At 41.6% G+C, this 16,671-nt stretch overlaps 2 protein-coding genes across 2 annotated transcripts in view; both read right to left on the bottom strand.

Annotated features, from left to right (window-relative positions):
• The window catches only part of LOC116045413, a 977,204-nt gene that overhangs the window by 791,294 nt on the left and 169,239 nt on the right, over positions 1-16,671 (bottom strand). The window lies entirely within an intron of this gene.
• Positions 1-16,671, bottom strand: part of LOC116045390 (interphotoreceptor matrix proteoglycan 1) — a 94,563-nt gene that overhangs the window by 11,869 nt on the left and 66,023 nt on the right. The window contains exons 16-17 of the mRNA XM_035995067.1: positions 6,528-6,747; positions 3,022-3,229 (exon numbers count right to left, since the gene is read on the bottom strand). Coding sequence (XP_035850960.1) covers positions 3,022-3,229; positions 6,528-6,747 — 428 coding nt within the window. The remainder of the gene's footprint in view (positions 1-3,021; positions 3,230-6,527; positions 6,748-16,671) is intronic.

The following is a 16,671-nucleotide window of genomic DNA, read 5'->3' as shown; positions in this document are numbered from 1 at the left end:
TGTCTGTACACTTACAAAGTTCTCAATAATTTGGTTAACATGTAGGGACCCTCATTATTCTACCGTTGAAGTGTGGTGATATTTTGAGCCTTTTTAGTGGTATAAATAGCGATTTGTTTTTACTTTCCCTGTGCCCCGAATACTAGCGTTGTAAGCTAATCAGCGGTCCGCGCTAGCTTGAAAACATGTCCCAGAGAACGGCGACAGAGTGGCTACACATCTGTTATTTAACCCCTAGGTTCTTTTTGCGCCGGAATTGTCTTTATTTTACGTTCAAATATATGCATTATGAACAAAGAGCCGTCATTATTTCCAAGCAATGGTGTGCTGAGTTAGCTAGCTAGCTAGCTAACGTTAGCGTGTTCTTGCCTTGGAGCAAACGTATGTGTTTTTGTTAATACTGTCGACATTTAGCTAGTTTAGTTGTGAATGGCCTCCCACACTGCTTGATCCACGGCCGGCCTTTCTAACCCTTGGGTTTTAGGTTTCGAGAAGGGAAAAATTCCACCACCCCGTCCAAACTTTTAGGATACCGGGTATCGGATTTGCACAACGCTTCGACGTACGGTGCTTGACAGACCTCCCGCGCCTAGTTACAGTTGCTAAGCCACGATTGTCCTGTGGCGGTTTTCGGGCGTGGCTTAGCGAAGGGTTAATTATCCTGGGATGCAGTCTAGGTCTGTTCTGTTCTAAAGCCAAACTGTCGCCTGTCCACTGTGCGTTGGTATTTTTTATTGTTAGATGAACAATTCAAACAAAGATTGCAGCAGTGAATACCATTTCTTTGTTGTCCCAGGCTAAACACTCTCCGTGTGAATTGAAATGTATTGATAATACATTTTTCCATGACACATCCATCTATGCGCATAGGTGCAGTACCCACAAAGCAGAGCCCAAAATAGGGCTCCTCCAAAAGCCACGGTGTAACTCAAACACTGGCTTTTATTTTCAATGTCATCGACAAGTCCGCTAATTATTTTGTCAATAAATTTGTTTACAATAGAGAAAACATAGAATAAATTATATCTATTCTGATAAAGGATAAAGTGTTACAAACTATCAGGTCACCCTATCAGCTAAACTTAAAACAGTCTCAGCTCCCCACGAGGCACTTTATTAACAGTCCCAGCAATAACTTTTAATTTAGTTAGCTATCATAATCTAATAAAATCTCCCGAGGACATAAATGTCTGCGTGTGAACCAACACACAGTTAATGAACCACAGGATTAATTACGCTTTTCAGCAATATGAGCTTTTTGATGAATGGGCCGACATTTTTAAACTGAGACTGTAAATCTCTCAGTTGATTATCAATGCTAATCACACTTTTAGGACAGAATTCACCAACCTGATCCATTGTGTGCTAGCTTCAGGTTAAAGCTATAGTGCGGCTTTGTTCTAACGCCGCTGGGCGCTCTCTCTCTTCAGTCTCTCTCTATCTCGCTCCACCGTATAACGTTACCGTGCTTTCGGGCGGCCGTTGAGGCTCCATCTAAAACTCTGCCATTTCAACCAGCTGTTTGTAAAATAAAATAAACTGGATTATGGATCATTTCATTTCTATAGTTTAAAGCTGACTTTACCAGCTGACTTCTCTATTGGAGAGACGTCTCCAATAGAGAGGAGACGTCTCTTACGTTCTAAAACCAGCCTCTGGAGACTCCACCAGCTGAGTCGCAGCGAAACCATCAGCTGGCTTCAGTCGAGCTGAGACGGGCCGGTTCAACTTTTCCTGCAACGTTCTAAAACAGGTTTTGGTCTCGTCGAGAATCTTTGGTCTGAACTGGGCTTTACTGTCATTAAAAAGTGGCTTACTAAAAATTTGTTTTGGTAGTTTACAGAATATTGAGCATCATCCGGCTGGTTACATAAAGTGTGAAATCTGATCTTTCAGAAAAGCACTGTTTACATAAAGAATCACTGAAAAATAAAAATCCCATTTCATGCAGAAAGGTCAAGTTAAATTAGCATTTCAAGCTGCCTTTCAAGAAAAAAGAAGACCCTAAGTTTGAATGGAGCAGAAAGAAAGACATCAGGTTGTTACGGCTGTTAACTGATAAACATACAAACAATACGTAACGTCGCTATCTTTTTTTAGCAGGCTGTCCATTATTTATTCCATTATTGTTCCATTTTGCAGCAGCTGCTTTTAAGTTACAAGATTAATAAAGCATCATTAATTAGTTTTTGCTGCAGCTGTAAACACTGACCTTATGAAGTTGTTATTGTGAACATGTTAGGTAACGATTGTGTATTTATACATCAAGCATGTGGATGTTGATTGCAATAAGGGTTGTCCCATGGCCTGGGGCAAGTAAAACGCCACGTTGGGCAAGTAAATATAACAACCCACGTACCCGAATGGGGAGAATGCTTGTTGAATGATTTCGTTTAAATGTTGGCCAATCAGGACTTGGCGCTAGTAACGCTTAGTGGTCGGCAGTCTAGTTAGAAGAAGATTCTTGTCTTACTTTGCCTTTTGTATGTGCTTGTCTTCATGTGGTTAATACTGAAAAATTTGCATAAATAAAATCTATAAAAATGACATGTAGAATCCTAAAAAAAAAGGTACCTAAAAATATATGTGGTCAAACAAATTACAGCTAGAAACCACTCTCTCTTAATCTTTGCAATTACATTAGATTTTTTATTTACGTAAATAATAGCCTCCACTTTCGGTAAACTTTAACTCATCTATGGCACTGTTCATGATGTGTTTATACGTTGTAAACAAAGAACAAATATAGCAATTTACTTGAGTCTTTGTCGTTATTTGATAACCCCAAATAACCACATTGGATAACCCAACGTTGAACGCTCAAGGCAAACCTTTTCTTGCCTATTGACGTTGATACTTCTCTCCACTGGTTGGCTTTAAAAAAGCTCCGAAGAATGTATTGTTTCTCTCTTAGCTCTGGTTGGAAGCGACTATTTTCCTATGGCTGTTTTTGGAGCAATCTTATGTCGTGTCGAATCAACACCCAACGTCCTAACGATCCCTGTGTGTGTACTTATTTACCTGCACACGGCTCCGTGTCCAGGGAGAATGTGGCAGTCGCCTCCTTGGCAGTAGTCGGGCTGCAGGACACACAGACTCTGACAGGGCAGGCCGTCCACCGACAGGAAGCCCGGCTCGCACAGACACCGAGCCTCCTTTGTCCAGCCGTTCACCACGCAGCGAGAAAACTCATCGCAGGCCAGGAACTTGCAGGGATTGGCCTGATCAGCTGCAAAGGAGAGGAAAAGAAGAAGAAGAAGAAATTCACTCAACAAAATCTAAACTCATCCACCAGAGCATCTACAAGAGGGGATTGTAAAATACAATGTAGAAAAAGTAGTTTTGGACAGTGGGCTTTTTCCTTTCGAGCAGCCCATACATGGAATACCATACCCACAGAACTAAGGAACATCACATCTATCAAATCCTTCTCCAAATCCATACAACAGTGGTTATTGACTAATCAAATGTGCTGCCATAATACAAAATAATGTGTTTGTCTTTATCGCTACAGTTGTGTCTCTGTGTGTGCTTGTCGTTGATATAGACTATTTTCTCTATTTTCTTGTCTATCCCTCAGAGGATAGTGTTATATTTTTCTCATGTCATCAACCTGCCAGTTGTCCTGATCTGGAATAGTGGTTGTGTCATTTTCCTTGTCTATGCCTATGTCTTTCTTGTTTTATGTGTATTTGTTGTATTGTTGTACCGTATCTATTGTTTGAAGCCATCAACCTGCTAGGGACAGCAGATGAAAAATAGCCTGTATAGCTAAATCTGGCACATTTACATGTTAGACTCTGTACTCATGTTGATTAATGTGCGTTGTCCCTTTTAAATAAAGAAATCTAAATCTAAAAAGAAGGGGAAAACATTAGTATTCATGAAGTGTGTCCCCGCTCCTCCCCTCCTCTCTCCAGGAGGTGCTGAGGAGTGTTTCATTTTAATGAGATCCTTAGCTTCTGGTCTGCATTGAAATGTAAGATTTAGTCTCAGGCGTGGACGGCTTCCGAGACTAAACGTCAGATACACTCCGGGGAAATCTGCACGTTTGGATGAAATGTCCGCCATGTGATGCCATGACGTGTGATCAGCATGTAACTGTAAATCACACATACAAATCCACATGTATCTAGTCAAATGTATTGTATACCTCTGCTGGTGTTTATGTACTGCCCCCTGCACCAACAAGCAAGGTACGGTCATAATGAGTTATGGATTTAAAAGTTGTCATCCCTTAAATCATATCCATAACCACTTTGAACTCACACATGCACTGACTTCATAGTCTAACCCCCCAACCCCCGAACTTTCTTCTACCCACCTACTGTGCAATATTTCATATTTAATACTTTTGATAATACTGTGCAATTCCATTACTGTGCAATATCTGTATAATGTGCAATAGCATTACTCTCATTGTCCAATAGCTGTTACTCATTGAATATGATCACCACTATTGGGAAATATTCAAATAATGTGCAATAACCCACACTGCATATCACACTGTATATGAAACCATATTTATTTTTATTTTTTTATGTATATAACGTCTCAGAACTGTGCACCTTACCCCCTTTTGTTGCACTACTTATTTTATTCCATGTTGTTATATTTATTTTACGTACATGTTGGGACTGAAAAAGGAGTTGCTCTTAATCTCATTGTACATGTGTATAGTGACAATAAAAGGCATTCTATACTATTCTATATATGTCCGTAAATTGGGAGCACGGTTGAATTAATTTGAATTGCAAATAAAACAAAACTAGTGAATGCACTGTTGTTTGGTTCACTTCCTATGTTTTGGTTGGATCCCATTCTCACCCAAAGTGAACCAAACTGTAGAGCTCTTGGAATCTGACAGAAACCCACGTTTTTTTATTTTATTTTGTTTGTTCTAATTTAGAGTTCGAATGAGCTTTCTCATCACCCCAAACCAACCGGACTATCCGTCGAAATGTTCAAGGATTCGGTTAAAATGGACCAAATGGCTATATGCATTTGTCTGTTACTTCTGACAATTTGATAAACAAAAATGCCTATTATGCTTGAGTAAATGAAACCCCAATCAACAAAACTGCTTACAAAAATAATACTGATATTAAAATGCTACCGTTAAAATCCCCGGGAGAGTCCGGCACAGCCAGACTCTGGACGGTAAAACTGAGATTATTAAACACAGTCGGAGAGGATTTGAATTGCTATTTTTTCTCTCAATTCTTATCATTTTGGCGCTGGTGATTTTCCTTTGGGGCTGGCTAAAACCTCTTTGGGGGATGCAGGAAAAACCCTGGCTTTTATACTCTCTGTGTACGTACGTGGAAGGACAATCTGTAGTTCGAGCAACAGGCCCAGCAGCAAACCTCCAAGTGCCATGTTTTGCGTCAAACTTGGTAGTTTTTCTGCTGGCCTGTGAGTAGGGACATCTGGGCACCGAGGGGAGTTTAACATAGTTCATTTACACATACTACCGACATTATTATGATACAAAGTTGGTTGAATATCGGCAAAGTAGCCCTTTAACAATAAAACACTCTAAAAGGTGACATTGTGCTTATCTAAGTTAATTATTTCTGAATATACTCGAATGATGGACTTTTAATGGAGTATTCTTATTTTTTTGATGTATGAGGCATGTACAGTACGACTGGGTGCATATAACAGCATTGAGTGTATTTTATCGCCACCGGCCAATTATACGACACAAGGTGACTTTCTGCAAAAACATGATCCCCAACCCGCCGCCTCTGAGGTAAAAACATGTTGCAGCAGCACTTCTCATCTTCACTGTTATTATTCCAGCCCTGTAATGTTCTGTACAATCCCACTGATTTGACATATAGACCTCATTACTGAGTCTATTTGAATGTGTTTGTGATCTGTGCTCTCTGCCTACATCTCATCCATGGCCAATATTACAATATAAATCTTATATACGTACAAAAAAGGAGCGCCAATACAACAAAGACTTATTATGAGATGCTGTTTTATGTGCTGACACAAACAGATATCATAAAGCACATCATTGTACTGCAGCTGTAAAATGAATGAGATGTTGAGTTATAAAGATATGATTATATGCAATAAGCAGTGGTGGGCCAAGAAGGGGGGGCATGGGTCGGCACCGCCGTCCGCCGTCCACTGAAAGCACATTGCTATCGCCACGAGTTACAGCTTTATTCGGCTCGTTTTCTGTGAACGATGTGGCGAGGGGGTAACGCTAAGGCGGAGTTAGCGAGCTAACACAAGCTGGTTCGTCTGCTGGTTCCACCGGGCTTTTCATGCTGCATCGGTTACAGAGAATGAGCTGAACAGCTGGGTCTAACGTTAGCGGTCCGCAGACCCACTGTTGCTGGGTCTAAACCTTTAATGGACAGGACAGCTAGGTGAGAAAGGGGAGAGAGAGGGGGAAGACATGCAGGAAATCGTCACAGGTCGGACTCGAACCCTGGATGTATATGTGCGCCTGCTCTACTAACTGAGCCAACCCGGCCACAGCTAGCCACTTATAACTATATTTGTACCTGGTTCAACATCCAGAGAGTGGGTGTCGATCTGGATGTGCAGGTTCTGGTAGGCGGCGAGGCAGAACTCCTCCAGGGCACAGTGCACGGCGCTGGTGATGTTGTACGGCACCGACTTGGCGAACTTCATCTTGCTGTTGACGACCACGCTGCCCTTCCTGAAGTTTAGAATCTCCAGTTTCTTGAAGCCTGTCAGGTTCGCCTGCAGGAACGGCATCAGCTGGAGGCAGAAGCACAGAGAGGATCATCACTTTGGCGTCCATTTCTGTCATTTTGAAACTAGTCTCACATTGCCAGACCTTCCTCCTCAGCGCAGCGGAGGAAGGTCTGGCTAGTCCACACAGCATTCCTGGATGGGAGAAAAACGTGCTCTGGTTTATTGGCATTTCTTTAAACCAATCACAACTGTCTTGGGCGGTGCTAAGCGCCGGACGGAGCAACGGTGCCTCTGCAAAATATCCTCGGGAAGGAACTTGTTTTGGTGGAACATGTGGACGTTCAAAAGTAGTTTTAGTTGTGCAACAGAAAACTCAGATTGGACAGATAGTCTAGCTAGCTGTCTGGATTTACCCTGCAGAGATCTGAGGAGCAGTTAACCATAGTCCTCACAAATCCACCGGAGGTTAGAACGCCAACACAAAGAAAGAGGAAGGTGACGGACATCCGGCAGAAAATGAAAGACATCCGAATTTCCAGCGGCACCGGAGCAATCCTGGAAATTAAATGTCGTTGATATAGACTATTTTGAAACAGACCGTTTGTGGCACACCGGGTATCCCTCAGAGGGAAGACGCTGCTAAACATTTGACAGTTAATTTTTGATAGGGCTGGGACGATATGCTTTTGTCCCAATTCGATTCTTTAACGATACATGGTGGCTGATTGGATTTGTATTGCAATTTTCACTCATTGCGATTTCATAGTATTGAGTATTGACAGGCGACGCAACAAGCTGGCACAATCCCGTGAAACTGTCACGTTCATGTTCGTGACACGCACGCTGCAAGAGTTGAATTGTGTTTAACTTTTCCCTACACGAGCGGCGCGCCGAACAAATCAATGAACAAGAGACTGATTCTTGCTTTTGTGTTTGTGAGTTCACTAAAATATCAAACTGTTTTCTAAACAGTTATCAGGGCGTAGACAGCGGAGCTTCTGCTTGTCAGAGCATCGGCACAAGACCGGATTTATCGGTAACTTCCGTAATTATGACTATGCTAATTTAGCTAACTTTAACTTGATCAGTAGCAACAATAACAGCCCGGGGCTAGGAAAGACTAGTCCTGTGATTAGGGATATATGATACCACAGTCAACTAATTCAGTTGTACGGCAGGGTTACAGTAGTGCACAGAATCTCCATGGTTACCACACGTTGATCGCCTGGCGTTTAATCGCGGAACGTTGTCCTTCACATAAGGAGCGCAGTGAGACCCCGCAGATCTATGCGACTACGCAGGCCAAGTGTTGCTCCCCGTGTGAAAAGCCCTTTATAAATAAGAAGCTGTAGAATTCATTCTCACAAGTAAGACAATAGGAGAAAATTACACCGTTTTTCAAAAACTAAAAAGACTCCTTGCAATCCTTCCTAGGCAATATACCCACTCTTGTGTCTGTAGATAACGTGTGTGGGGAAAATAGATTGGTCTAACCTGACTGAGGAGGATCTTAAAGAATACTATATTCAGTCTGACATCTTGTTGAGTAACATTGAATTACCAAAAGATTCCACTGCATGCTGTGATATTAATTGTAAGAACCCTCAACATGGTATCGAGCTGTGCTCCCTGTATAAGAATATTGTGAAGTCTAGGGCTGCCACCTCTTAGTCGATTAGTCGACTAATCGGTCGTTTTGGTCTTAGTCGACTAAGATTTCTTTAGTTGATGAGTCATTTTTTATGCTTATTCATGCTTAATTACTCATTTCCAAGAAACTTATGAGCACATTTCTGGTAAACACAAGATTTAAAGTGGTGCTTTTGCAGGATTAATTGTAGAGAAACTCAGTTTTACAGATGGTTCATTAACTACATTTATATTGTGCTTTTCTAGTCTTAACCACCTCTCAAAGAGCACAGCTCTGTCGATTACATCAACTAATCGATTAATCGACAAAATCATATAAGTGTTAGTCGACTAAGAATTTCTTTAGTCGAGGACAGCCCTAGTGAAGTCCCTCCTTGTCTCGAGCAGGCCCCTGTATAAGACACACAGATTGTACAAAGCCAAGCCAGGTTGGAATGACTAACCTAAACATGGCACAGATATGTGTATTTTTGCCTTAAAGGAGGTCCTAGATTTGTATAACAGGCATAATTCCACAATTTGTATGTGTTTTATTGATGCCTCTAAAGCTTTTGATCGGGTAAATCATGAGAAGCTATTCTACAAATTGCACAACAGAGTAGAGGACAGATATTCAGAAATGATGTTCAGGTTCGGGTCGGGCTCGGTCACACAGCGCGATAAGGCATTGAACATTTTAAATAAAAAAAAAGCTTATTATGTAGGTGCGTGCCTGTGTTAATGTGCGCTTGTTGACCCGTGTGTGCTGATGCGCTCATCTGTTGACATTTCCGAATGCCTTCCTACAGTTGCTTAATAAAAGCGGGCTTTCCACACAAAGAAACGTACGATTTTAACTGTGTTGGGTTCGGGTCGGGCTCGGACATAAATGCCTGTCGGGCTCAGGTCGGGTTCGGTTACTGCGCTGTCGGACGCAGGCCGGGCTCAGACAGAAAGATGCGGCCCGATCTGCACTCTACAACAGAGGGGTTCCCAAATATCTAGTGAGAATCTTGGCTTTTTGGTATGCTCATCAGTCAATGTATGTGAAATGGGGTAACTCTCTATGTCTGCCCCATTCAATGTAAGCAATGGAGTTAAGCAGGGAAGCATTTTATCTCCCTTTTCTCTTTTTAATATTTATATGGATGATCTATCAAAGCTGGTTGGGAACACCATTATCAACCACCTGATGTACGCAGATGATCTGGTGATTCTTTGTCCATATAGTGCTGGCCTTCAACAGTTACTAAGGGTCTGCTCCCAATATGGCTCAGACTTTGACATTAAGTACAATTCTAAGAAGAGTAATATTATGATTGCTAGAAGCAGGGAGGACAATAAACTGTCATTTCCTGCTTTCTCTCTGTCTGGTACTGTCCTTAAAGTGTGTGATGAGGTCAAATACTTAGGGCACTATATAACTGATGACCTGTCTGATGATAGGGACATTCACAGACAGTACTGTATGATGTACGCACAAGCTAATATGCTGAATCGCAAATTTAGTATGCGTTCATTGTCTGTGAAGACCACACTTTTTAAAGCTTTTTGCACTCCAATGCATACTGCCCATTTGTGGGCAAAAACTCAATGTGGCATATAATGATGGCATGAGGCTGCTGCTTAAAATGCCTCGATGGAGCAGTGCAAGCCAAATGTTCGTAAGTGTTGATGTATCCACCTGTCCTGCTGTACTCAGGAATCTCATGTACAGATGTATGTGTAGACTGAGTCATTCAACAGCATAATTGCAACACTAGTGAACCCTGCAATGAGTGCGGTCAGGTTCACTTCGAGATTGTGGAACCATTGGCGTTTTAGTCTATATGCTGATTCTGAATGCTCTTTTTGTGTATTGTGGAACTCTGACTGTGTTTTGTCTTGTATTTGTCTGTCTTTTGCTATGTTTTGTATTGTGCTATGGACCGTTTTTTTGTGTCCTGAATAAAGTAAAGTAAGTAAGTAAACTGCTGCATTGAGTAACAGAAAAAAAGGGAAGAAAGAAAACATGAAAATGCAGTTTAGGGGGCGATGAAATTGTCTCATCATAAATTCCACCTCATCTCTTTTGTCTAAACGAGCTGAAGTCATAAATAAGTTGATGCTTCCCGTTAGGTTGCTACCAAGCCGTCAATAAATCTTTTTTTTTAATGGCGCAAATTTATAGATACAATCAGATTCTGTATTACATCAGTAAATCTCATGTGAATGCCTGAAATGTATTTCTAAACAACAGATTCATTAGTTTTCCAACTTGTTGTAGTAGTAAGTAGTTCTGGTATTTCCATGACTTGAATTAAAGTGCTCATATTCTGCTTTTTGGCTTGTTCCCCTTTCCTTTATTGTGTTATATATCTTTGTTGTGCATGTTATAGGTTTACAAAGTGAAAAATCCCAAAGTCCCCCCCAAAGGGACTTACCATCTCCAACAGAAAACACTGTTCACAAACTGCTCCAAACAGCTCTGTTGTAGTCCAGCCTTTACTTCAGAGACAAACGTGGTCACTTTGTAACACACGTTATAATGCTCACCTAGCTGCTAGCATGGCACGCCCTCATACTCTGCTTCTGACTGGCTAGTAGTCCTTACCTAGGTACTGTCAGGGCCCTCATACTCTGCTTCTGACTGGCTAGTAGTCCTTACCTAGGTACTGTCAGGACACGCCCTCATACTCTGCTTCTGACTGGCTAGTAGTCCTTACCTAGCTACTGAGCATGTGCGACTCCTAACAAAGATGTTACAGCAGTGAGAGGTCTCACTCTGTAGCTAAAACAGAGAGCTCAACACACAGGGTGAAAAGAGGAGCTGCAGCAATGTGCAGTACAACAAAAATATGGTGTTTTTTGACAATGAAACCACATAAACCTATTCTGATATAACCTCTAAATACAATTATGAACCTGAAAATGAGCATAATATGAGCACTTTAAGTGTTTTTTTCTGTTAATTTTACAGTTGTAAAGACAACAGAATAGCTTTTAAATCATAAAACATCTATAAGAGGCAAAGCTGCTTAAGTTAAGTTAATCCTCCGTGAGCCAGATGTCAAAGAAATATGCCCAAATATGCGCACCCAAGTCCTGTTTATGTCAAGAATGATTGAGGATTCAGCCCGATGTAACAAACTCAACACCTTGTGAAGCAGCTGCATGTTTCCGTGGTTACATCTAAATAAAAAGGAATCTATCAAGGATGGTTGCTTTTTTTCTTACACTTCACAAATATTTATGGTCATTTCAGCATGAACGCAGTGTGTGTGTGTGTGTGTGTGTGTGTGTGTGTGTGTGTGTCTGTCTGTATGTGTCTGTGTGTGGTTGTGTGTGTGGTTGTGTGTGTGTGTCTGTCTGTATGTGTCTGTGTGTGGTTGTGTGTGTGGTTGTGTGTGTGTGTCTGTCTGTGTGTGTGTGTGTGTGTGGTTGTGTGTGGGTTCTGTGTGTGTGTGTGTGTGTGTGTGCGTGTGTATGTGTATGTGTGTGTGTGTGTGTGTGTGTGTGTGTGTGTGTGTGTGTGTGTGTGTCTGTGTTTGTGTGTGTCTGTGTTTGTGTGTGTGTGTGTGTCTGTATTCTGTGTGTGTGTGTGTGTGTGTGTGTTTGTGTCTGTCTGTCTGTCTGTCTGTCTGTGTGTGTCTGTCTGTCTGTCTGTCTGTGTGTATCTGTGTGTGTTTGTGTCTGTCTGTCTGTCTGTCTGTCTGTCTGTGTGTGTGTGTGCGTGCGTGCGTGTCTGGAAATGATAAATACTTATTATAACCAGCTCTGGCAGCGACTGCCACTGATGTGATTATGCTGTTTACTGAGGAGATGTAGTTACGCTGCTCACGACCGACAGCGGCTTCACTTTGTTTCAATCGTTGCTTTTCTTTCACTTTATTTCTTCTGTCAAGGTCATCACTGCAAACTAGATACCACAACAACAAATTACGAGCTTTCAAAATTCAGTTAAACCCTCCAAAAGCCTCGCTGCATCTCTGCACAGCACACAATTAAACACTAATTTCTCTGATTCCCATAAGGCCGAGCGTAAATACCTTCATTGATGCAGTCAACGAAACTCAGCAATGTGGGTCTCTTAAGGATTTGGAACAATTTATAGTCCTGAGCCAATATATTTATTTCAATGCTGTCAGCGGTAAACAGCAGCAGACCCGAGGACACAGAGAGAGAGAGAGAGAGAGAGAGAGAGAGAGAGAGAGAGAGAGAGAGAGAGAGAGAGAGAGAGAGAGAGAGAGAGAGAGAGAGAGAGAGAGAGAGCAGGATGCTAGTTTGCCTCCTCAACAAATAAAACGCTTCTTCAGCTTTAGTGCGTAACTATTTTACGTTAATGAACGTCAGTCACATTCAAGCCATTGGCTTTGTGGGAGACTTAGGTGCGCGTATCTGGCGGGGGGCTTAGGCGTACTTCTTCAAGAAAAAAAGCAATTCCCCCCATACATTAAGTGTTTATTTGTGGGATTTTGCACCTCTTTGTAGTCGTGTTGTGTCTCTTGTTTGTCATTTTGTTTCCTTTGGGGGTTATTTTGGGTCTCTGTGGTCACGTCTCTCTGTAGTCGTTTTGTGTCCCTTTGTGGTAGTTTTGCGTCTCTTTTTCACATCGTTTCAGAGCGTTATTATGTACTGAAATCCCAAAAGAGAAAGCAGCCAACGGCGAAGACAAACATGGATAACCATTGGTGTGGCTTCTCCTAGTTGGAGAGCGCTAAAAAAAGATAATTTTTAACTATCTGAATATTCGTTTCTACGTTTACTACACTCTGTGTGTGTGTGTGTGTGTGTGTGTGTGTGTGTGTGTGTGGCGTGGTGAGCGCTACGACTGCCATCTCATTGTGCAACCATGGGTTACATAATGACAATAACGCCGAAACCTTGAGATGAAGTGAAGGCGAATAATACGAAAACATTTCTCAGGTCCATTTTCCTTCTATGCGGACACGATGTACAGGCGGGGGAGGAAATGATGAGGCTTACACAATGGGCACTTACCACAGAAAGAAACAAACACACGGCTGCGTTCAAAAACGTTTGAAAACAAATCTAATGTGCTTATGTTACGTTATTAAATGACTCACTGGTGAAGCTAGCCTAATGTACAGCTGGCTAATGCAAACCCAGGCAGGAAGCAGTAATACAGTCAAAGATATTTGGATATTTTCCAGAGTGGCCCTCACTGAGAGTGAGTTTGACACCCCCACCATAACATATGATTCACATCCTGGTCATTGAACCCTTCAGTGAGCACTTGTTTCTGCTTCCTGCCTGGGTTTGCATTAGCATTGGGCCTAAAGGCTAGATTTCATCTGTAGCCCCTGGACAGCTGTTACAATAAACGGAGATACCGCTAACAAACACACATATTTCCTGCTTCAAAAACAAATACTGTACTTCAGGGCTGCAACTAAGGATTATTTTCACTGTCGATTAATCTGTTGATTATTCTCTAGATGAATGGATGAGTTGTTTGGTCTCTAAAAAGGTGAAAAATGTGGATCAGTGTTTCCCAAAAAGCCCAAGATGACGTCCTCAAATGTCTTGTTTTGTCCACAACTCAAAGACATTCAGTTTACTGTCACAGAGGAGAGAAGAAACTAGAACATATTCACATTTAACAAGCTGACAGAGATTTTTGACTCAAACCAATTAATCAATTATCAAAATAGTTGCCGATTAATTCAAAAGTTGATAGCTAATTGATTGATCTTTGCAGCTCTATAAAGTAACAAATGTACAGGCTCCTCCTATAGCTTTGCAGCTAACAGCTCTTCATCTTAATTTGTACTAACTACTCTGAGGTTCATGCATGTGCTTTTCCATTTGTTCCCCATCGACAGCTGAACGCAGGATAAATGTGTTGATTAATCAGCGAGACACGACTACGCATTGATTTTTATTTAGTTGGATTCTTTCATCATGTTTAAAACATGTGCTGAGGCTCAGAGGAACACTGACCTCGTAAAGATTTGTTATTTATTAATCGAGTGAAGGAATGCTGACCGTGCGTGATCTTCCTCGGCCTTTTTAATATCCACACCTGGGAGATTCCTGTAACATCTAATAGTGAGCACTGGGAACGTCCCAGTGCGAACGGTTTGCTGATGAATTAGTCTCGCTTTGCCAGACCTTCCTCCACAGCGCTGCAGAGGAAGGTCTGGCTAGTCCACACAGCATTCCTGGATGGGAGAAAAACGTGCTCTGGTTTATTGGCATTTCTTTAAACCAATCACAATCGTCTTGGGCGGTGCTAAGCTCCGGACAGAGCCACGGTGCCTCTGCAAAATAGCCTCAGAACTTGTTTTGGTGGAACGTGTGTACGTTCAAAAGTAGTTTTAGTCCTGCAACAGAAAACTCAGATTGGACAGATAGTCTAGCTAGCTGTCTGGATTTACCCTGCAGAGATCTGAGGAGCAGTTAACCATAGTCCTCACAAATCCACCGGAGGTTAGAACGCCAACACAAAGAAAGCGTTAGTCTGGAAATCCGGCCGAAAAGAAGGACATAAAAAAAACTAAAGTCTTTCACCCAGGAAATGCGTGTTCCTGGGGAGTGTTTTAATCCAAACCACGATCTTTTTCCTAATCTTAACTAGTTGTTTTGGTGTCTAATCTTGACTTTCGTCGCGGCTAAACGCTCATATTTTGTGGACTAAATTTAACTGTAATGTCCACCGAAACGACCGGCAGCTCGCGGTGCTTTGTACCCGGCCCAGTCACCTATTTTCGGGTAACTGAACCACCAACTACCGCTGATACAACAGAGGTCTGTAGCCGCGTCACAAAGCTCTGTAGCGGCTTAAACAACTAGCAACTGGTGCTCGGCGTCACGTGACCAGCCGGCGGTCTCCTAATTTCGTAGGATATCCTACGTTTTGGTGTGCATACATTTTCGTACTTTAAAACTGTTCTGAAATGCAAAATAATAGAATTTTAATCATGTGATAAAATATGCGATTAATCGCGATTAACTATAGAACGTCAGCGATTAATCGCGATTAAAAAAATTAATCGTTTGACAGCCCTAGTCTTATTGTAAGTAATCAACTGGGGAAGTTCCATGTTGATATCTGTTAGTTGGAATATTTTCCCTATTCACCTGCAGTGTCTCCTCTGAACATGGCCTGCAAGGGGAAAGTGGCATCACCGATTTCAGTATTTTTCAATAATTTTCACCGCTAGGATCTCTTCAGAGGAGACTTTTATGAAACTCGATCAGATAATAGAGTTTCTGTTGCAATTTGTGTGGGGTCATGTTGCATAATGCCTGTACTATAGAGATGCATGGCAAAAGGAAAAGAAGGAGAAACACTACTACTTTTAAACTTTATCAAAGACTTGGATATGAACAGGTTTTTGGATATGAGCACACATCGCAACAGCGGCCATTTTCAAGAAGCTGGTTGAAGGAATGAAAGAGGGACGCTGCGTTCAATTCCAACAAGTCCATCACCGTTGGAAAACTTTCAAAAAATCCTATTTTGCACGGCTGCATGTAAACAGGAATATAAGTGGAGTATTCACTTTCATTAGCCATGTAAACAGCTTAGTCAGAATATTGTCTTTTTCACGATATGTGCAAAAAACGGATTATTATGTGCATGTAAAGGTAGTCATTGATGATGCTAACATGCTGATGTTTTGCAGATATGTTTAGCATGTTCACCATCTCAATTTAGTGAGTTAGCATGCTTAAATCGACTGATTAGCATGAGACACAAAGTACAGCTGAGGCTGGTGTATGTCATTAGTCAATTTGGTCATAAACCAAAGTTCTGCACAATGATGATGGCGCTAGAACAAAGGTTAATCAAAATTTTTTTTAAAGAAAAACTCTTCAAACCAGCTGAGTGCAGGCAGCCGAAAGGGCATCTAAATTAAAATTCTGCCTGGCTGCTAATTGAAGGGATTTACATTTGTTTAGGGAATCAGAGATGCATTCACACGAGGCACTAATAACTAGAATTACCGCCTCACGGTTGTATGCCTCCACCACCTGTAAATAGTGTTTTTTTCAACCTGGACCCTATGGTCCTATGTTTTTGTGTCTAAGTGACTGATGAGAGCAACAACCTTTGACATTAGTCCAGTATTAAGCGAGATCGCTGCAGTCGGCAGCAGCTAAAATGTAAGTTAATTGGACAATTGTCCAGCTTGTATTTACGTTCACAAAAATGCTCGTTTTGCCGCTGACAGGGTCAAATTAATATTCTAAGTGTCTGACAACATTATGGGAAGGATCCCTTCAGAGATAGACCTTTAAAACTTCTTTGAGACCTTTCTGTTTAACCAGAAACAGCTCTGAGGTCGCTAGCACCCACCAGACTCCATTTAAAAAAACCAATACCTTTAGCGTGTATAGCGCCAACATATT

This window comes from Sander lucioperca, chromosome 19, assembly GCF_008315115.2.
Source record: "Sander lucioperca isolate FBNREF2018 chromosome 19, SLUC_FBN_1.2, whole genome shotgun sequence".
NCBI lineage: Eukaryota > Metazoa > Chordata > Actinopteri > Perciformes > Percidae > Sander > Sander lucioperca.
The sequence above is the reverse complement of the archived record's forward strand: the minus strand, read 5'-3'. Positions and strand labels throughout refer to the sequence as shown.